Raw genomic sequence first — 22,357 nt, forward strand, 5'->3', positions numbered from 1 at the left:
GCCTATCTAGCAACAGTTGGTCAGAAGTGACTTTCCTACTGATGAATGAAGACCCTGGTAGCAATGTTGATGGCAGGTGCACTGAGCTTCCAGTAAGTTTAACAATTTTTTGTCCTCTCTGTTCCCACAGTTTTTGAACCATGGATCCCAGCAATACCCTATGGCCTATTCCACTTTTGCACATCAGGAACCGAACAAATGGGACCCACTGATAAAAGCAAATGAAAGCTTGTTGAAAGAGAAGGAGATGGTTATAGAAAGGTATGTGCAATCCTTGGGTTTTTAAAAATGCTGTCAGAGAGGGAAAAAAAGACACTCGCACCCTGTATTGATGTCAAATGTTCACAGGTCAGGTGTAGCACAGGAAGAAACAGAATAAAGCTCCATTTGTTGTGCCCCATCAATCATTTGTCAGGTGCAATATGATGCAGATTAAAGTTTCCAAAAGCTCTATTAAGTGCTTTCAAGTCAAGTACAGCAATTTAGACACAACCATGTGCCTTTGAACACTCCCCACCTCCACCAAGTTTTGAGCACCTAAGTGAGGTTTTCATTTTCCACAACCAGCTGGCTTTGTGGTCCTTCTGAGGATGTGCGCTGATTTGTGCTGAATTTTGAGCATCATCTATGGTGCCAAATTTCATTGGAATCATTGCACCAAGTAGAGAGCAGATATACTTTACCAGGCTGACCAGAGATCAGTTCCGGTTAATATATGCTAACCCATCATGCTGTGTTCTTACAGTATATCTTCCTTTTCTATATCTACATTACTAATTGATTGTATATTGAAGAAAGCTCTTTCACATAGCTCACAAACTTGAGCATTTTTAACCATATGATATTGATCACATTTTTGTTCATGTTTTGTTCCTTTTACTTGGGATTACAGGCAGAAACAACAGATCAGTCAGCTGGAGCAGAAGATGAGGCAGAGCGAGCTACAGATGCATAGTGCCCTGCTGGGCCATCCAGTTCCACTTAGCGATGTTTGCATACTCCGACTGCAGGTACTGCTACTCAAATGTGAAACCTAGGTCAAGAGCTGAAGTCCATCACGGACCACCACCAATGTGAAAAAGTAGAAGTAGTACATAACAAAGTGGTGGTAAGGTGATAGGTTTGGGTTTTGTAGGGGGAAGGGAAACTGAAGAATTTAAGGATTTTCTGGCAATGAATGACTTGGAGGCAGAGTTTGTGTGATAAATCTTGAATTCAGCACAGGAATGACAGTGTGTAAGCCAACTGTTTGGAGCTTAGGAGGAACAAAGAGAAGTTCAGAGGAACATTGAGTGTAGCTAGTGTTTAAAGAAGAGACAAGGTTTTGACAGCCAGTGTGTACTCTTGTATATAATTTGACAGTACAAAGAGGCCATTCAGCACATTTTGCCTGTACTTATATATTTCTGCAACATATATCATTTTATAAATGCAACTTGTCTGTTTCTGGTGTGATTTCTCTCATAACACATTACATCTTTGCCAAAAGTTGTCTTCTTTCGGTCTATGTATACACATAACATAGCTCCAGAAATGGAGGGGTAGGGTCCTGGGATGGTGGGCGAAGAAGAGACAATGAGATCTTTATAATATGAAGAGTTGCCAATGGCAAATGAATAGCAACATTGAATTTTTTTTTACTGCAGTCATCATTGACTTTCTGTATCTGCATGCTCCCAACAAAACTTGGAGATTAATGTACTTTCCATTTGCAAAAATAATGAAATGCAAATAAAAGTGTGTCCAAGAAAACAAATTGATCTGTTTCCATGATTTACAGGAATCTCTACGGGAAAATGCTTTCCTGCGGTCCCAGTATGCAGAACGGACAGAAACATTGAATAACGAAAAATTGGAGATGGAGAAAAAGCTATCGGCGACGGAAGTAGAGGTTCGTCGACTGAATGAAAGTCTCAAAGAAAATACACAGAAGCACGTGGATGATATGAAGAGAATGGAAGAAAAGGCAAGTGTTCAATGTGTAGTACAGGGGAACTTGGTGTGGCCTGTGGTGGTGAGTGAGCCTGGGCAGTCCATCCGCAGTGTTGGGCTTCTTGCTTCCGTTTTGCTTTCATTGTGGATCTGGCAGTGTGCAAAACCCTCCAAGATGGATAAATCCTCATTGAAACATCAAGACCATATAAGGGGCTATATCCATATTTTGTGGGAATCTTGATTTAAGTTTTAAGTGACCCATAAAGCTTTTGTGAAGACCCTCCTGGATTACCTTGTAATGGATGCCCTTTAACCAATCATGTGCAGTACCGTATTCTGCCACTGAATGGCAGCATACACTTGCAACATCAATCCTGATGCTCTCGAGACAGAAACTTCACATTTTTTTATTTGTTCACAGAATGTGGGCATTGCTATCAAGGTCAGCAATTATTGCCAATTTCTAATTGTTCTTGAGAATGTGATGGTGAGTCAGCTTCTTTAATGCCTGCAGTCCATGTGGTGCAGATACATCCACAGTGCTGATAAGGAGGGAGGGTTCCAGGGTTTTGACCTAGTGAGAGTGAGGAACAACGATTATAGTTCCATGCCAGGATGGTATGTGACTTGGGGAGCTTGCAGGTGGTGATGCTCCCATGCACCTGCTGCACTTTTTTATTATTTGTTCATGGGATGGGGGTGTCGCTGGCTAGGCCAGCATTTATTGCCCATCCCTAATTGCCCTTGAGAACTGAGTGGCTTGTTAGGCTATTTTAGAGTACATTTAAGAGTTAACCATATTGCTGTGGGTCTGCAGTCACATGTAGGCCAACCAGGTAAAGATGGCACATTTCCTTCCCTAAAGGACAATTGACTGTGGTTTCATGGTCATCATTTGACTTTTAATTCCAGCTACTTTTTATTGACATTGACATCTGCCGTGGTGGGATTTGAATCTGGGTGCCCAGAGCATTACCACTATGCCACCACCTCCCCTGGTTCCTGGTTTGGAAGATACTGTCAAAGGAGCCTGGGCAAGTTGTTGCAGTGCATCTTGTAAATGGTACACACTTCTGCCACTATGTGGCAGTAATGGAGGGAGTGAATTTTTAAGGTGGTGGGTGCCAATGAAGTGGGCTACTTTATCCTGGATGCTGTTGAGCTTTTTGTGTTGTTGGAGCTGCACTCATCAGGCAAGTATTGCTTTAGATAAAAGCAAAATACTGCAGATGCTGGAAATCTGAAACACAAATTGCTGGAAAAACTCAGCAGGTCTGACAGCATCTGTGGACAGGAAGACCGAGTTAACGTTTCGAGTCCATATGATGACTCTTCAGAACTAAAGAGGAAAGTATTGCTTTAGTTTGGTCAATCCATGGATTATCCATTACACATACACATTACAATGCAGCACAACAGTTCTTTAAAAATAAAACATCATGCAGTTTCATTATGGGAAACTTTTGGCCCATTCAGTATTGTAATTATTTCCTTTCGATTGAAAAATTATGCATGTCACTTGGGCTATTTAAGAAAGATTTGGGGGTAAACCAGGGAATCATAGATCATTAGTCTAATATCTATTGTTGGGAAGTTGTTAGAGTCTATAATTAAAGATAGGGCTCCTGAACGCCTTGAAAATTTTCAGTTAGAGAGCCAGCATAGATTTGTAAAGGGTATGTCATGCCTGACAGACCAAATTTAATTTTTTTGAAGAGATGACTTTGAAGGAGGGAACAGGGGAATGTCAATGGATGTTATCTTTATGGACTTACAGCAGGCATTTTATAAAATGATTCATAAGAGGCTGTTAGTTAAAGTGGAAAGCTCATGGTATTAAAAGCAGCTTATTGACCTGGTTAAGAAATTAGCTAAGTGGCAGGAGACAGAGTAGGGATAATGGGTAGATACTTTAATTGGCAGGATGTGACAATTGTGTCCTGCAAATGTGTTGGAGCCTCAACTATTCAGTGTTTAACATCTTGTGTGATGAGATGGAAAGCTACATATCCACATCTGCCAATGGCAGAAAGATAGTCAACTTTTAAATAATATAGGTGGAAGGGTAAAATTGCAATGGATTAAGTGAATGGAAAAATGTGTGGCAAATGTGAGGTTATCCACTTTGGACAGAAAAAGGATAGAACTTTCTAATTTGGTGAAGACTAGGAATGATGGCAGCCTAAAATGCCTTGGGGTCCAGATACATAGATCATTAAAATGTCATGGATAGGTCCAGAAAGTAATCAAAAAAGTGATTAGAATACAGGCCTTTATATCTTGATTAGAATACAAAGGGGTCAAAGTCATGATTCAGCTATACAAAGCCCTGGTTAGACCCCACCTGGAGTACTTGAAGAGGTGATTTAGCCCCTCTAATTTCTGCTGCAATTTATTTGGGTGGTGAATAATCTGTACCTTAGCTTCATATCCCATAATATCCTTGCCTAACAAAAAATCTTATCTAGCTCCATCATGAAAACTCCAGTTGTTTTCGTCCCCAGTATCTATAGCCTTTTGGAGAATGAGTTTGATTTCTGCTATCATTGGAAAAGCTAGAAAAAGTTTATTTTCAGCTTTTATTCTCAATGTTTTATTCTTTCAATGCTTAACCATTTAAATGGGCTTGGATAATTTCTTTTACAAGCAAAATATTATTCAAAGTTAATGGATTAAAGTGCTGCCACACAGACTAATTGGACCTTTGGTCTGCAGAGTTAGCTGGGGCAGCAGTAGGTGTGTTCGTAAATGATCTTAGTCCCTTTAGGTTAAGGAAGAGAGCATCAGCCCAAGTTCTCCCTCCTGATTGCTGTCAGTAGACCCCTGTTAGAGCTGTCTGTATTCACACTGCTATTCTGGCTTGTTGCTTAGGTCCGAGGCCGTGACAAACACATCAACAACCTGAAACGAAAGTGTCAGAAGGAGGCAGAACAGAACAGAGAGAAGCAACAACGCATTGAAACTCTAGAGCGGTACCTGGCAGATCTGCCCACCCTGGATGACTATCAGAAGCAGAGTAGACAGGTAAGACTGGCCTTGGGGATGTGAGTGAAGTGATATCGTTCTCTGGGTAATAGTATTAATGTTGCAGGCTGGTCACAAAAACTCTCAATACACATCAAAGGGGTGAGGCTTTCAAATCTTCCACTGCAACTAAATACACTTCTGTAACTGGCGTAATGGCTAAGATGTTGGACTAGGCCCCATCTGTCTTAGCTGAAACAATCATGAGACACCATTGAAAGAGGAGTAGGGAGATCTCCAGGTGACCTGGCCAGCATGTTAACCAGCACCACCAAGAGATCTTTCCTAATTCTGTGCCTGTTTCTGAGGACAAGGAAAGCGTGGTGAGATTAGACTTCAAAGCTTTAGCTTCTGTCAAAGTTTTTAGGAGCTATGTTCTCTGGTTTGTCTGGATTCAATTTGCATTAGTGACTGCTTTACTTTACATGAACCCAATAACCACAACACAGTATGACTTTTTGAGTTTACAGTAAAGCTCCCACATTAATAACTGATGTGGGTGATTCCCTGCTCTTTGCTTGTTTCCATCGGCCTTAATTCCTATGTAGTGTCTTTCATTTGTAATGGGATGTTATGGTATGATTGTGTATATGAAACAGGGGAAGATAAAGATTTGAGAAGAGAGCTGGGTGATGGAGGCCCAGAGCCACCATAGGCTTATGTCAAATGCCTTGGTGCCATAAATCTGGTTGCCAACATATTGACCCCAGACTAACATTTTGCAATGCATTCCTTTGCCAACTGGTGGGAACAAATGTTTGTTTTCACTGCCTAGCTTTGTGCTTTGCAAGATTTTCCCTCAGAAGCTTCCTTTGTTTACACAATGGGTAAATGCAGCATCCTGTGTGGCAAAGGAAGGCTCCTGATGTGTGCTGCAGGAGCAGTGTTAGGGCAGTGGCATCTATTGGCTAGAGAGGGAACTACCTGTGTTGAGAGCTGGTGGATGTCCATGTCCAAGACAAGAGCTGATGCATGCACTTTGAATAGAATGCTGTGTCCTTCTGCCAGTTAAGGTATTCTAGATCAGTGATTCTGTTTTGTAGCTGAAGGATGTGGACCTGCGATGTGAGTTGCTGCAGAGTACGGTGCTTGATCTGGAGGCCAAACTAGGGGAAGCTCGAGCGCGATGTCGTGAAAAGGACAGCATCCTGGAGAAGCAGAAACAGAAAGAGATGGAGCTGGTCTCCACAGTTCATGGGTAAGGTAACCTGGCTGGCACTTTCATTTATAAAAACAAAAAACTGCCGATGCTGGAAATCCAAAACAAAAACAGAATTACCTGGAAAAACTCAGCAGGTCTGGCAGCATCAGCGGAGAAGAAAAGAGTTGACGTTTCGAGTCCTCGTGACCCTTCAACAGAACTGTTGAATTAAGTTATCGATGGCGAAGATGGGAGAGAGAAATAATTCTATGTAATTGGGATTTTCTTGAACAGGTTCAGAATTGAGCTATGCGTGAATCTGAAATTGGGGGAGCTGAATTTATATTTGCAGATGATGCTCATTATTAATGAGCTCCTTCACATTCCCATGACGAGGGATCCAGCCAATGATGCCATCGATAACTTAATTCAAAGACTGTTCTGTTGAAGGGTCATGAGGACTCGAAACATCAACTCTTCTCTGCCGATGCTGCCAGACCTGCTGAGTTTTTCCAGGTAATTCTGTTTTTGTTTTGGCACTTTCATTTACTGTTCTGGCCTGATCCTGTAGATTTATATCCACGAATAAATCTGGGACTGGAATTCAAGTTACTTTGTGAAACTGGACAACCATTCCACTCATTCTGTCCGTCTCCTGTGTTGTAAAATAGGAAATGCTAGCATTACCTGGTAGGTTGGCCAGCTGCTGAAGCACAGAATGGGATAGCATTTTAGATGGCATCCCATTCAAAACCTCTATCTCTTGGATGCTGAGTGGCCTGTTGTGCATTTCCAACATTTACAATGACTCAATTTTTTGCAGATGAAGTGCTAAATGGAGTTGGGAGGCTATACCTGGGAAGATGGGAGAGAGAAATAATTCTATGTAATTGGGATTTTCTTGAACAGGTTCAGAATTGAGCTATGCGTGAATCTGAAATTGGGGGAGCTGAATTTATATTTGCAGATGATGCTCATTATTAATGAGCTCCTTCACGTTCCCATGACGAGGGATCCAGCCAATGATGCCATCGATAACTTAATTCAAAGACTTTATAAAAATAGACTGAAGTAACCAGTTATTCATTGTTATTCTTCATAGCCATATGATTATTGTAATGAAAACTGTAGGGTTAGGCAGGGCTGTATGACTGGTGCATGACTCTGGTAACCACATGCCACTGTGGACCCCCCCCCATCCAGCAAAAAAGTATCACTGGCACACTCCAATATGCGCAAGATATAAATATTTATGAGGCACGTGACTAAATCTTATACTGACTCATTCCTTCACAGTTGATGCTATCCTGAAACAGGACAGAGATTTGATGCAATGCTGTCTCTCTTGCTTTCAGCCTGCAGGAGAAAGTCGCAAAGTGTCTGGAAGATGGCGTGAGGTTGCCAATCATGGATGTAGAGAAACTGAAATGTGAGAGCAACAACCTCAAGGGAGATTACGAACGGGCCATGAAGGTGAGCACTTACCATTTCAAAACATATCTATAGATGAGGCAAATGGTTGATCATTCAGAAACCTGCATTTCACTGCTTGCAGAACCACTACTGTAATTTTGCACCAAGTGTGATTGGATATTGCAGTGCATCAAATTACTTGCTCTAACTACAAATCTGCAGAAACTGTAAAGAAGAACATTTTGTGGGAAACCAATTACCAAGGCTGCAGATACTTGATACTCACTAAAGCTGTGGCTATTTTTATTTATTGGGGCTCTTGGATTTTAATTAATGTTTCAGGGATCATATTCTTACTGCTTTTCTGTAAAACAAAAAGACAGTGAGCTATAATCCAAGCAGCAACAGCTGTTCCCTAGAATCAAACCAAATCGAAGTCTTGTTTTAGTATGTGGGTTTCTGGATATTTGTTGGTCCTTTCAGAAGTCTTTTTGCATAAATTGAGGAATATAAACAGTGACTATTTCTAATGCAAGTATTGCCTTTTTGTACCAGTAAGTCAGCTTGCTGGAAAATAGGCTCATCTTTCTGCTGTTTCACATTTGTCATAACCAAGAGCTCAGGCAACAAACAGGTCCCATAATTGGACATGATGCGATTGGTAAGAATTTTGTTGTGTGCAGAATCATGGAAAGCCTAATACAGAGGTGTTCTGCTTTATGTCTAATTACAGTGAAGGATCTCCAATGAGCCAGATGGTGGGTTTGTCAGCAGTGATATTCAACACTATGCACTAATGGAGACTGTGTAAAGGGTTTGGTGATTGGTCTTGTAGAGCTACTTACCCTTTTCTCATCTTTTTGCTAAACTTGTTGAAATAGTAAGTGTCATACCTATTCTAGGTGTACTTCTACTGATTTGTCTTCAATGGCCTTGGACAATATTGAGCAGTCTTGGCAGCTGCTCCTTTTGCTGTGTTTTACTACTGGATTGGTACATGTGTAAATATACAGACAACCCAAGTTTCATTTAATAAAAACAAAAAACTGCGGATGCTGGAAATCCAAAACAAAAACAGAATTACTTGGAAAAACGCAGCAGGTCTGGCAGCATCGGCGGAGAAGAAAAGAGTTGACGTTTCGAAGTTTCATTTAAAACTGGAACAGAAGTTTCAACAGATTTGGAAAATATTAATTTTGGAACTTGTATTTGAAGTTTCAGGAACTCTTTTATGGCCTTTCATATTGATTCTTTATTCTGTGTTGATCCAAGATGTGTGTACACAATCTACAATCATTGCCATTAGAAACTTAGAAAATTTATGGCACAGAAGGAGGCTATTCAGCCCATTGTGTCGGTGCCAACCGAAAAATGCCTAATCCCACTTTCCAACTCTGCCCATTGGCTACAGCAGTTCAAGTGCATATCCAAGTATTTTTAAAATGTGATAAGGGTTTCTGCCTCCCTTTCAGGCAGTGTTCCAGACTCCATCACACTCTAAGTGAAAAAAGATTCTCTTCAACTCCCCTCTTATCTTTCTGCCAGTTGCTTTAAACGATGCCTCCAGGTTATTCACCCGTCTGCAAAGGAAAATAGGCCATTCCTGTCCACTCTATCCAGGCCCCTCAATTTTATACATCTCCCCTCAGCCTCCTTAGTTTCAAAGAAAACAACCCTAGCCTATCCAAACTTCTTTCATAGCTAAAATTCTCCAGTCCTGGCAGTATCTTTGTAAACCTCCTGTATTCTCTAGTGTGGTTGCATCCTTCCTGTAATGTAGTCCCTGAATTATACGCAGTACTCAAGCTTTGGCTGAACTAGTGATTTACACAGTTCTAGCATATCCTCCCTGTTCTTGTTTTCCATACCTTGGCTAATAAAGGGAAATAAGATCATAAGAAATGGGAGCAGGAGTAGGCCATTTTGCCCATCGAGCCTGCTGTGCCATTCAGTGAGATCATGATTGATTTGATTGTGACTTCAACTTCATTTACCTGCCCGTCTTCCATAGCCTTCACCTCCTTGTAGATCAAAAACCTGTCTAACTCAGCCTTGAATATATTCAGTGACCCACTGCTCACCTTGGAAGAGAATTCCAAAGGCTAATAACCTTCTGAGAGAAGTTCCTCTTCATCTTCAGTGGGAAACCTTATTTTTAGAGCTATCCATTTAGCCCCATTCCCCTACCCTTCCACTCCCTCACCCTCATACTTAATTTTTTCTATGGATTCTGCTTTTATTATTGTTTCTTGTGGGGTATACCATCTCTTAACATACCTGTGTGGAAAATAATTAAACAAATATTTTTGCCGTTCTGTTCAGCTGGTGATAAATTTTTGCCCTCTAATTACTGACTCACTGACCAATGGATTTAGTTTATTAAGAACCCTCAATATTTTGAACACTTCTGTCAGATTTCTTCATGAGCCTTCCAATAACAATCCAGTTTTTCTAGGCTTTCATTATAACTGAAGTTTCAATCCTGTGATACTTTAATAAATCTCCTTTTGCACCTTGCCTTGTCATTGATTATTATTATACCCAAAACTGGGCACTGTATTCTTACTGGAGCTTAACCTATGATTAGTTAGGTTTAACATTCCCACTATACTTTTATATGTCATCCTATCGATGGCACTCTTACATCCTCATAAGATGGACATACAACAAATTAAGTCCTTTGGGGTGGGGTAGCTTCATATGGTGCACTTCTGATAGCTGAAGAGACCAATCCTTGAGAGCCAGGTCTGCTACAAGTGCTGCATATGAAGTGTTTGAGTCGTCGTGAGTTGTTTTGGGTCTTGGTGTCTGTTGCCAAGCCCTGTAGCCACCAGTCGCTATGGTGGCACACACAAGCCCACAGGTGATGTCGCCATTTTTGTCTGTCAACAGCTAGTGTCTCCCAGGTGCAAGAATCAATGTTTAGAGCCTTCTTGTCATGCTTGCAACCATCCTTGAAGTGGAGCTTCAGGTCTCATATTGGTCATATGGCTATCACACAGAAAATCCTTAGATGTGCAACCATGTTCCATCCTGGGAATGTGCCTGAACCAGCAAAGTAGCCTCTGCTTGATGAGCTAACATACTTTGGAGCTTTGCCTTTGAGAGGACTGCAGCATTCGTGATTTTGTCCTTCTGTGAGAAGCTCAAAGTGCTGCAAACAGCATAGACAAGAATCCTTGAGCTTCCTTTCTTGATAGCTGTAAGTTATCCATGTTTCATAGGCACACAACAAGGTGCGAGAACACAGGCCTCAAAAACGTGTATTTTGGTTCAAAGAATCAGCTTGATGATCTATGCTTGTTTCGTGAGTTGCCCAAAGGTAGCTGCTTTCATTAGGCATGTATCAAGGTCTGCATCAAGAGACAGATGGTCAGTCACCATGACCCATGGTAGCAGAATTTGCTGACCACTTCCAGGGGAGTCCAGTAACCCAGGACTGAGAGAGAGGGATGTGGGGAGCTGGACCACAGTGGGCCCTCTTTGTACTGAGCTGATAGGTTTCAACAGTTGCCTGGTGCTGGACCTGGGCCTAGTTTTGGGGGTGGGCAGGGGGAGTCTAGCATTGGCTCGGGGTGAGGGAAAAGCCTGAGCTAGGGAAGGGAAGGGGTGACATAAAAGGAGTGGATTCATGGTGCTGAGGTGGGGCTTTTATTCAGGGGTTATATGGTATAGTGTTATGTGGGTTTTTTGAGATGGTTGAGTTGTTGTTTTATTGATGGTGTTTTATTGTTGAGGTGAGGGTACTTTTTTTTGAAGGGGCCTAGTGGTGAGGCAGGGGCTTTATCAAAGAGGGGATTAGCAATGAGGCTGAGTTTCGCCAGATGTCACCGTGAATGAATAGGTTGGGGGGTGGTGGTGTGCTGGTCGCCACGGAAGGTATGTGGACTTGCCTAAATGGGTGAAGCGATTCACCACTGGAATTCCCTCACGAGGCAGCTCCCTATTGGCATTATATTCCGTATATGCCACACGTTTTACACCTAGGATTCTTGATGCTTTATTGACTTGTCCGACTTTTGAGATTTGTGCATCTAAAACCCATGCCTCTCTGCTCTTGTACTCCTTTTAAAGCTTTATCACTTATTGCGTGCTTCATTTCTCCATGCAGAATGCATCATTTCTCAATTGTCAAGATTGAATTTTATTTAACATCTATCTGCCCAATATGTTAATTATTCTATATCCAAGTTATTTACAGTCCTTCTCACAGTTAACCATTACTCTGTTTTTGTGTTTTATAGCATGTTTTCATACTGTGCTTCTATTTGGTCGTGCATCTAATCAGCCTTGACCATTTAATGCATGTTTTGATGGTCACTGGCTATTGACATGCAGCAGACAATGTCCAATTCTAAAACTCTAAATTTGTAACCTGACACAATCCCCTTGCTTACATAACAAAAACAGAATTACCTGGTAAAACTCAGCAGGTCTGGCAGCATCGGCGGAGAAGAAAAGAGTTGACGTTTCGAGTCCTCGTGACCCTTCGACAGAACTTGAGTGAGTCCAAGAAAGGGTGAAATATAAGCTGGTTTAAGGTGTGTGGTGGTGGGGAGGTGGGTTTGGGTGGGGGGAGAGAGAGAGAGAGAGAAGTGGAGGGGGTTGGTGTGGTTGTTTGTCCCTACAACCACACCAACCCCTTCCACTTCTCTCTCTGTCTCGCCCCACCCAAACCCCCCTCCCCACCACCACACACCTTAAACCAGCTTATATTTCACCCCTTTCTTGGACTCACTCAAGTTCTGTCGAAGGGTCACGAGGACTCGAAACGTCAACTCTTCTTCTCCGCCGATGCTGCCAGACCTGCTGTTTTTCCAGTTAATTCTGTTTTTGTTTTGGATTTCCAGCATCCGCAGTTTTTTTGTTTTTACCCCTTGCTTACATTCTCATTGTGTTGAAATTAAGACTCACTGCACATGTTCTACTTTTAACTCATTTTGCCAGGACTTAAACAGTCAATTTGTTTTGTTCTCATGATTTTCAGACTTTAACCAGGTAATCTTCATGTACTTGTTGGCAAAATGACAGCTATTTCTCCCCTGGCCCCACATCCCCACCACTTTGGCTCCGAACTTTCAGATAACTGAAGAATGATCGTCAGTGGACTGAATAGCTAGAAACTACCAATCTACTAAATAAGCAAAAAATAAAACTAACTTAGTTTATAACCTGCAAAATTATGACCAGCCATTTTTTAAACTCATTAATACTGAAGCCAGATCAGCATTCATTACACGCCTCTCCGTCCTTCGGCTTGGGTCTTGTGACATCTCTACGGGTGGTCTCTGTGAAACGATTCTCTGACTACTGGTCTCCGAAGATCTGTAAAAGTTCCAATGTCAGAGAGATTGTCAGTCTCGAAGTAAGCTGGGTGAAGGATTTGTATTTATCGATCTTCAGGAAACGCATGACGTTGTTATCCATTACACAATTGCTGAGATTTAATGCACACTTCTAAATGGGGATGATGCAGAAAGAGCTACAGCTCTTGGGCTGAGCTTTTTATCCTGTTCCTTTTTTGAAGTTCAAACTGGTATAAAGTAAATCAGAAAAGGATGTGCCCTAATTAAATAAAACTGAATCTTTGAATTTAAAATGGAGATTATTTAGTGGACTGGCCCCCCCCCCCCCCCCCCCCCCCCCCAAACTTGTCAAGCAGCTCTGATTACCTTTGTTTCCTTGGGAATCAGATTTCATTGTTTCCAATGTGATAACAGAGTAATAGTCTTTTGATCTTTGCTGAAAGTAAGGTGACACAGCTTCTCTCCTTGTCTTTCTGTGGTCTTGCATGTCCTTCTAAAATTCGCAATGTGGGAAAACAAAAGGGTTTTGCTTGTTGTATTAATATAATAATGAGCTACAGCAGGTTGTAGTTCAGTTCAAATATTTCATATATTCAAATCAGCAGAATGACTTTCAAAAACAGTAGCAACTTTTACTGTGCACCTATTACATTAAAACAAAAATCCCACGACACTTCACAGTGGAGATTGGTCATTGCCTATTGCCCAATGTCGAGACACTAAGAAGCGGAATAGAAAACTTGATAGAAAAGGTGGGCTTTGAGTAGATTTTGGTGATGGAGAGAAGAGGAAAAAGCAAAGGCTTGGAGAGAGTTCGTGAGAAGGGCTGAGGGTTGTGACCTGTTGTGAAATTAAAATTGGGGGTGGGGGCTGTCATTGGAGAAGTGATGAAAAGGCCAGGAATTACAAAGTTACAACATGACAATAGTCCTTTGTGTTGACGCTTGCCCTCCACAAAAGCAAATAGTCCTAATCGCAATTATCTACCCTGTTCTGATATCTCTTCATCTCTTTGCCTTTCTCCATCTATTCAGTCTAATTTTTGATTGTTTATACAGTTTCTACCTCTATTAGTTACCCTGGTAGTGAATTCCACAGTCTCAACTCTGAAGATTCTCCTGCCCTCTTCTAAATCTTACATTTAATCTGGTATCTATGGCCTCTTAATTGTTGACCCCCTCCACTACTGGTTCTCTTCCCCCTACTCTGTTCCCCCTCATTTATTTATTATTCATTCACAGGATGTGGGCTTTGCTGGCTAGGCCAGCATGTATAGCCCATCCCTAGTTGTCCTTGAGAAGGCAGTGATGAACTGCTATCTTGAACCGTTGCAGTCCATGTGGTATCGGTACATCCACAGTGCTGTTAGGAAGGGAGTTCCAGGATTTTGACCCGGTGACAGCGAAGGAACAGCGATGTTTCCAAGTCAGGATGGTGAATAACTTGGAGGGGCACTTCCAGGTGGTGGTGTTCCCAACTGTCTGCTGCCCATGTCCTCCTAGATTGTAGTAGTCATGGATTTGGACGGTGGAATTATATTTTTAAACACTTCTATTGTATGGCCCTTTTTAATCTGCATTACAAGAAATAAAAGTGTTTAAATCTTTTGTATTCTTATTTCTTCATTGTAGGTAGCATCCTGGTGAATATGTGTTTGTATGCTTTTGAATCTCAATATCCTGCTGCGATGTTTAGACCAAACTGCACATTGTGCTCTATATTGCTGAAGTAATATAGGCTTATTGTTACTTATTAGGTTTCTGTACAGGATTTCATTAACATTTTTTTTATAGCATTATTGTCCGGAGGTCCTGCCCTTTCATACCTTGTGCTTCTCCCCTGCTCCCTCCAACACCCAATTCCTTTAGCCTGCCATAGCACCAAGCCTAGTTCCATTTAATTAATACTTAAATAACCAAAATTAATTACTACACACTTGCTATTGTTGAATTCTATATGTCTCTCTATTCATTTCTTGTCTTAACAATGTTCCTTTACCGCATCCTTGGTCTTCTGTTATGACGACATTTGCAAGTTTTGACACCACTTCCTCCAAGTCAAAGTCCACACAATAAACAAAAGTGGTACCAGAAAGTAAGGTTGTTGAGCATAACTGTATGACATAGCAGATGATGAATGCTGAGCTGTTCAAATTCCAGAGGGAAGCTTGAAACAACTGTCACAACTAATTTTCAATTTGTATGTTTCAAGATGTGGGCTTTGAATTTAGTAATAAGACTACCGAGTCTGAGGTTTAGTAAAAGAAAAGTTTGTAAGCACAAACATATGTCTACAAATTACGACTATAATAACTTCTAAAACCTGTAACTAATTTAACCCCCAGTTACACTTTCAATAAGGCAATGGTAAGACTCTCTGATTTTAAAAGACCCAGACTAAGTAAATGATACCCTGAACAGCCGAATTCAAACTGAGTTCTCTAAACTTCAGTCCCTGGAGGTAGCAGTTTGGTACATGCAGGCTTTTCACACTTGTTGGCTCTTAAACTGCCTCACTTACAAACAGCCTTCCCTCCTTTATACATATTTTCCTCTTTGAATGCAAATTCCCATTGTTTCACTATGCTTTTTGAACTTTACCTCTACTAATAAAAAATCTATCATAGTACCAATTCCACCAGTAATCTTTGGGAAAAATAAATAAAGATGCTATTTCTGCTGGCCCCCCTCCTTTGAATTCAAGCCACTATAGCTTTTTTAAAAATGCAAATGTTCCCTTTGCACTTCACGTTCTAAAACTTCCCCATGTTTACCTAATTAACTTTTTAAACCTAACTTCTCTTCTTACAACAAAGCACCCAGACTATCTGCCTCTGATTCAATTAAGTCTCTCTCTCTCTCTCTCTCACACACAGGCACATCCCACTATTACTCAATTTCCATAATGTTATTGGAATTTATTGTAAAATAATTATCTCTTCTTGACATAACTTCCAATCTCTTTGGGGTGGGGGGGATTGCAGAGGTGCATCACTAACTCTCTCTTCCATCTAACCAATTTGCTGTTCTGCATTGATGCTGGGAGTGAGGGAGTGTTGTCCAATGTGGATAGGTTGAATAGAATGAGGCTATATTCTCTGAAGTTTAGAAGAATGAGAAGTAATGTTGCTGAATTATACAAAATCCTTAGAGCTTGACAGGGTAGATGCTGCAAGGTTGTTCCTTTTAACTGTAGAGGGGAATTTTAGGGTTGTAGGGTAAGGGGTCAGCCACTTAGGATTGATAAATTTCTTCTCTCAGAGCATTGTGAATCTTTGAAATTATCTACCCCTTCCCAAAAGTGGGGGCAGACACTTTGTCATTGAGCATATTTGAAGCCAGATCAATACATTTTGAGCGCTAAGGGAATCCAGCGATAGGCAGGAAAGTGGAGTTGATGTGGAAAGTTAGCCATGATCTTATTGAATGGGTGGAACAGGCTTGAGGGGCTATATGGTCTACTCCTATTTTTTTAATGTTCCTTTCATAATATGCGACTCATCTTTTCTAGTAATTTTTAGTGTGGTAGGGTTACAAATGGTGGTACCTCAATCTTGGGCCATTGAAAAAAGAATTCAGTAATTTGACTATTATTGAGACTTTCATTTTCAAGTGGATATTTCCAGTGACTAAGCATCACATCCTTCATAGCAAAGGCCTTGTACTTGATTATCCTGTGGTACCAAAGATCTAATATTTTTGTGTAAATACCAATGTATAACAATCACTATCCCATCTCACCCTCAGTGTATATCTTGCCTTCTGCATATAATGTAATCTTAAGGCAAAAGTAATCATGCTCCTTTCAGATGCTGTTTCTAATTCTTTGTGTTTACTTTTAAGATTATAGATAAACAACAGAAGAAAATGGAACAGCTCACCTCACAAATACAGGTAAGGAGATTTCAACCCCTGTGTAAATCATTGGTACTGGGGGTGGAAAAAGAAAATGATACATCTCCTCTGTTCTGAGTGTTGTGTTTAATTCCAGACCATATTAGTGTGATCAAAGTCTACAATCTCTATCAGTCAATGTGGTGAACATGGGTAGTTTCAGCCAATTCCTAATAGGTGTTGGTGCTACAGCACAGAACTATGTTGGACAATAGCACTCTCTCTCAGGCTGTTAGGATGGTTGAAGTAGTAAAAGGGGTTTAAGGTACATAAGACTAACTATGGAGGGATGGTTATGTTGCATCCTGTCATGTTTTCCCTGAAGTGCTCAATAATACTAGGCACAATATTTTTATTAAAAAAAACTAGCAGTTGCATTAAAATTGGGCAAAACAGCAGCTGATTTTTGTAAGTGACAATTTTGGGTATCCTGTACCTGGTCAGAGATGAATTACATAGAATCTAAGGCTGCATTTGCTGCCAACACCATGCATGTGCAGTTATACAGGGCATTGGTGAGACTGCACATCAAATATTGTGTGCAGTTTTGGTCATCTTATTTAAGGAAGGATGTAAATTCATTGGAGGCGGTTCAGAGGAGGTTTAATAGATTGATACCTGGAATGAGTGGGTTGTTTCTGGAAGGATTGCGGTTGTCTTATGAGGAAAGGTTGGAAAGGCTGGGCTTGTTTCCATTGCAGTTTAGAAGAGTGAGGGGTGATTTGATTGAAGTAGGCAAGGTCCTGAATAAAAAACAAAAACAGATTTACCTGGAAAAACTCAGCAGGTCTGGCAGCATCGGCGGAGAAGAAAAAAGTTGACCTTTCAAGTCCTCATGACCCTTCTTCTCCGTCAATGCTGCCAGACCTGCTGAGTTTTTCCAGGTAATTCTGTTTTTGTTTTGGATTTCCAGCATCCGCAGTTTTTTTGTTTTTATTAAGGTCCTGATTGGTCTTGACAATGTGGACATGGAAAGGACATTGTTTCAATGAGGGGGCACTGCTTTAAAATTAGGGGTCGCCCTTTTAGGACAGAGATGAGGAGAAGTTTTTTTCTGAAGGTTGTGCAACTTTGGAATTCTCTGCCTCAGGAGGTGGGGGTTATTGAATATTTTTAAGGCAGAGGTAGATAGATTCTTATTAGGTAAGGAAATCCAAGGTTATCGGGGGTAGATGTGAATGTGGAATTCAAAACACAAACTAATCAGCCATGATCTTATTGAAAGGTGGAGCAGGCTCAAGGGGCCGAATGGTCTACTCCTTCTCATTTCTTGTGTTTAAAAGCGTGGCCACCATCTCTATAGGGGGCAATGTGCAGCAGGGTGCATGTCCGGCTGCCATCTTTATAGGTTGCAATGTGCAACATGAACCCATCTTATTTACTTTCAAGAATGATGCACCATGCATCAAAATAAAGTGGCTGTCAGTACTTTGCAAAATCATATTTATTTCTGCAACATCATTAATTCATTGATCCTCCTTAAACTCAAGAGATTTGAGAATGTGACAGAATATGCAGACATTTTAAGGCAGGATTCTCCCCCATCGCTAAACCGCTAGAATTAGTGAGCTCAGTATAACATTGCAACAGTTTTCTTTCCTGTATTTGACTGAATCTTTCAGTCCACTGAATATTTATCAAAAGATGTCCACACTGCTTATAAATTGCGATGACAGAAATCATTAAAGTGAGTTAATCCTCGTAAAGTACTGTAACACTTTTTTCCCCCCAGTGTAAATAAAATGCTTGTGAGCTAGATGTTTCAAGCAACGGCCGACCAAGTGATGCGTGGAATCCACAAATTAAGCGTATTGCAGTAACCGAGTTTGAAAGCAAAATTGAGTTGGCAGTGTTCTAGGTAAACCTGTATGTGCACATCAGTGGATTTCTGTGCATGCGCAGACCAGTGTGTGTACACAGACTAGTATATTGCGCTGGCAGGAGACACAGTGAGAATGTAAAGTACAGAACCAATTGTTTACACCAGTATTTATATTCCTCATGAGTCTCCTCCTGCCTTACTTTACTTAACCCAATCAGCATATCTTTCTATTCCTTTCTCCCTCATGTACTTGTTTAGCTTTCCTTTAAGTGGAGTTTACTTTGTTGGATAACACTTTTGATAAAGAATCCTTAAGTTCAGGTTTGCAGCTGCATTCAGCATCATGGGGCTAGAGTTCTGAATAATCAGCATTCCAGGCCTGATCACTATCCAATGACTGCTGCCGTCAACCTAGTGTGTGGGTGTTTGGTGAGGACAAGATTTGGCTTGCCTATGATGCTAAAATATTAGAAAAGCTGACAACACTCTCTACTGAAATTGGTTAAGCCTTGAAGGTCTGCAGGTACTGTGGAGCAGTCCCCCAGTCAGTTCTTAGAGAGGAGGGACTATTTGCAGTAGTGGTGATTGTTAAAATATTTTAATTTCTATCTCCCTCTAACCTTATCTATAGACCCTAGAGGAGCATGTGGCACAAGAAGAAGGGACAAGTCAGGGTCTTCGTGAGGAGCTATCTGGGAAGGAGAATGGATCACAGTTACTGAGGAAGGCCATGAAAGAGGTGAGAACTGAAAGATTTAATAGCTACTTTCAGATCCTGCAAAACACAATAATGCTGCCAGTTCCCAAAGTCTGAGGACCTTGCAACTGAAGATGAAACTACTCATCACAAACAGGCTGTTGGAATGACCCATTTTTAGCAGATCTTCTAAGCTAGTAGTCTATTTGACTTATATCTGTTCAAACAAAAGCCATGCTTTGGCAGTCCTAACACATCCTATGCTGTGTAAAAGTTGCTACTGAAAATTGATTAGGGAAGAGAACCTGAGCATTGACCTTGCACATCCTTAATCAATAGGATCCCAATAAATTCCATTGTAAGTGGTCAATGGTTTTCTTGTTGAATGGCCATTCTAATATCACATGATTCATAATTGAGAGTTTGGAACTGGTAAGCGTCCATCTGCCCAAAGAGGGGAAGAACTTGTTGGTATTTGATTCGTGCCACCTGTTAGACATTCAACAATGTAGCTTGTTGCTGCCTGTGGACTTTGCATTCTGGGTAATATTGGCACCTTGGCTGAATGAGGAATTGAGATGAAAACAGTGCTGGAAATGCTCAGCAAGTTGGGCAGCATCTGAGAGAAAATCAGAGTTAACATTTGAGCTCATGTTTCTGGTCAATGACCTTTCATTGGAAGACTGGAAGAAAGGTGGAAAGGTGGAAATGTAAGAGTTTTAAGAGGGATTGAGATATTAGGGGAGGCAAGAGCAGGAATGAGTAACTCTTGCAAGAACTTGATCCTCTGTCTGCGCACATCTATTTTGTGTGTGCACTCCTATTTAAGAGCAGGTCCAGAATGCTCTAATGATCATTAGTTTTTTAATATAATAATTATTCAGTCCTAGCTCGATATTGGTTTTAACTTTGATCTCTCGGTGCTGCACAATTATTGACCTAATCTAGACCTATAATTGGCCATTAGAAACCACATGACAGAAGAGCAGGATGCTCTCTCGCACAGGCTTGGCCTAAATAGCCAAGTGGTTATGGTACTGGGTTTGTAACCCCAAGATCAAGAGTTCAAATCTCACAATGGCAAAACTATGAAACAATGTAACTTCATCTGAAAAACAGATAGAAACGGGTTTGTACTCGAAAGAGATGCTCTCTCGCACCCACTTCCACTCTCTCTTTCCAATGCCTTCCAGAAGTGGGTATAGAGACAACTGTGGGCGGAGAATCACAACTCTTGTGATGCACACTGCTATCTTTGGGTATAAACAGCCCTATAAAGTCACGTGTTTTGACATCAGGTAGAATCCACACTGAATTAATATATGCAGCTGGGCAACAACATTTTGCGTTTTTGGTCCACACCTGACAGGCACTGGGTATGATAGGTGTATAACCAATCCAAGCTGACTGTAACTGAAAGTGGAGAGAAAGCTGAATATGGAGTTTGTGTTTTCCTGGATATTGGTGTAAATTTGTATTGCCTGAATGTGACAGCTAAACCATCTCTAATGGAGGTGCACAGCCACTGGGGTGGGAGGGGACCATTAACCTGCTCTTGTGGTCTGGTGACTCTGGACGGTGCCCTCCAGGCAGGTTGCCTGTTTGTTGTGTTAAGTGAGCCAAGAAAAGGACCTGGAACAAACCAAGAATAATGTAACCATTTCCCCTGCTACCCCCAAAAAATGAGGGGAAAAACCTGTGCCACAAAGCAGGTTTGCCATGTGTATAAACGAAAAGAGGGATGTTACTCTCCTGGGTATTGCTTTAATAGTCATCCAAAATATGCCTTAATCCGGAAGTTGCAACATGGGGAAATGCTCGTGTCCTTACTACTTGTCTTTGGTGAGGGTGGGGTTGTGGGTTTGGCAGGGGCATTGGGCGGTGCTGTGACTTTTTGAGCAGAGAAGTTTGGTTCTGGTCTGCATGTTTCTGTCAGTTTCTTTTACTCTAAAGGCTGGCACTTCAGGATGGTTTTGGGGAGGGGAGAAAGCTGGAAAATGATTTTATGGTGCACAATTGTATAAAATAATTAGAGCAAATAGAAAGAAAACTCTGCATCAAAATACAGCTTGGCTCTTCACATTGCTCTGTATTCCAGCTTTCTGCCCAGAATCAGGAGCTGATTGAAAGGAACTTGACGCTTCAGGAACAGTTGGGACAATTGGACCAGAGCAAGCAACTACCATCTGAAAGCATGCAGCTGTTGGAGAGGCTGCATCAAGAGCTGGCTAGAAGTTTGCATGACCTACAGGCAATCTGTAACATCCTCACGCAGAGAGCCCAAGGCAAAGACCCTAACCTCTCTCTCCTGCTCGGGATCCAGTGTAAGTACCCAAAATGTCCCGTTTTGTTGGAACAATCCATTCCTAATTACAGCAGATCAGCATCTGAAATCGTACAAGGGTTGCTAACTGTGATTAAATGTATTCCTGGAGGTTTCATCACATGAATTGTCCCTATGCTCTAGCCATTCATTGTCCAACACATCTATCCTTGTGATGGACTGCCTTCCTACATCAATTGGAAAGCAATAAGACTCATTACTCAATTAGTGGAGTGCAGATATTTTGGGTTGTGAAGTTGGAGGGGATTAGAGATGGTGGAGGGTGAGGCCATGGAGGGAATTGAAATCAAAGATGAGAACTTTAAAATAAAGATTTTGCTTAATCGGGTGCAAATGTAGCCCAGCAGGCGCAGGGGTGAATGGGAATCGCTGTGAGTAAGGACACAGGCAGCAGATTGATCACGAATCTGTTGTATTTAAAAATCCAACCGATTCACTAACATCCTTCCATGTTTGATACTGGGCTATAGGTGAGTTTTGATCCTGTTGTACTGTGCCTTAGTCTGAGCATGAGTCAGTGCCTTCAGGAAAGGAGGGAGAAGAGATTTAAAATTACGTTTCCCAGCAATTACAATCTAGTTTTAGTGAATAAGCAGGTGGTTGATTTCTTCCTCAATTTAGATAATTTGGCAGAGTTTCCACTTAATATGTCAAGGTTTGCATAGCAACCCCAGAAAAGCTGCTTTCTTTTATTGAATATTAAATCAACATTTGCCAACATTTGAATCAGCTTCTTAGATTTGGACAAATGGGAGGCAAAGCATGAACCAGTTAATTGCAGA

General features: G+C 41.2%; 1 protein-coding gene across 3 annotated transcripts in view; it reads left to right on the top strand.

Annotated features, from left to right (window-relative positions):
* Window positions 1-22,357, top strand: part of cep85 (centrosomal protein 85) — a 60,948-nt gene that overhangs the window by 31,148 nt on the left and 7,443 nt on the right. For all 3 annotated transcript variants that reach the window (XM_041212195.1, XM_041212193.1, XM_041212194.1), the window contains 9 exons: window positions 131-261; window positions 893-1,010; window positions 1,781-1,966; window positions 4,807-4,959; window positions 6,003-6,157; window positions 7,456-7,573; window positions 16,662-16,712; window positions 19,166-19,273; window positions 21,330-21,555. In XM_041212195.1, the coding sequence (XP_041068129.1) occupies window positions 131-261; window positions 893-1,010; window positions 1,781-1,966; window positions 4,807-4,959; window positions 6,003-6,157; window positions 7,456-7,573; window positions 16,662-16,712; window positions 19,166-19,273; window positions 21,330-21,555 (1,246 nt within the window). The remainder of the gene's footprint in view (window positions 1-130; window positions 262-892; window positions 1,011-1,780; window positions 1,967-4,806; window positions 4,960-6,002; window positions 6,158-7,455; window positions 7,574-16,661; window positions 16,713-19,165; window positions 19,274-21,329; window positions 21,556-22,357) is intronic.

Source organism: Carcharodon carcharias, chromosome 19 (genome assembly GCF_017639515.1).
Source record: "Carcharodon carcharias isolate sCarCar2 chromosome 19, sCarCar2.pri, whole genome shotgun sequence".
Taxonomy (NCBI): domain Eukaryota; kingdom Metazoa; phylum Chordata; class Chondrichthyes; order Lamniformes; family Lamnidae; genus Carcharodon; species Carcharodon carcharias.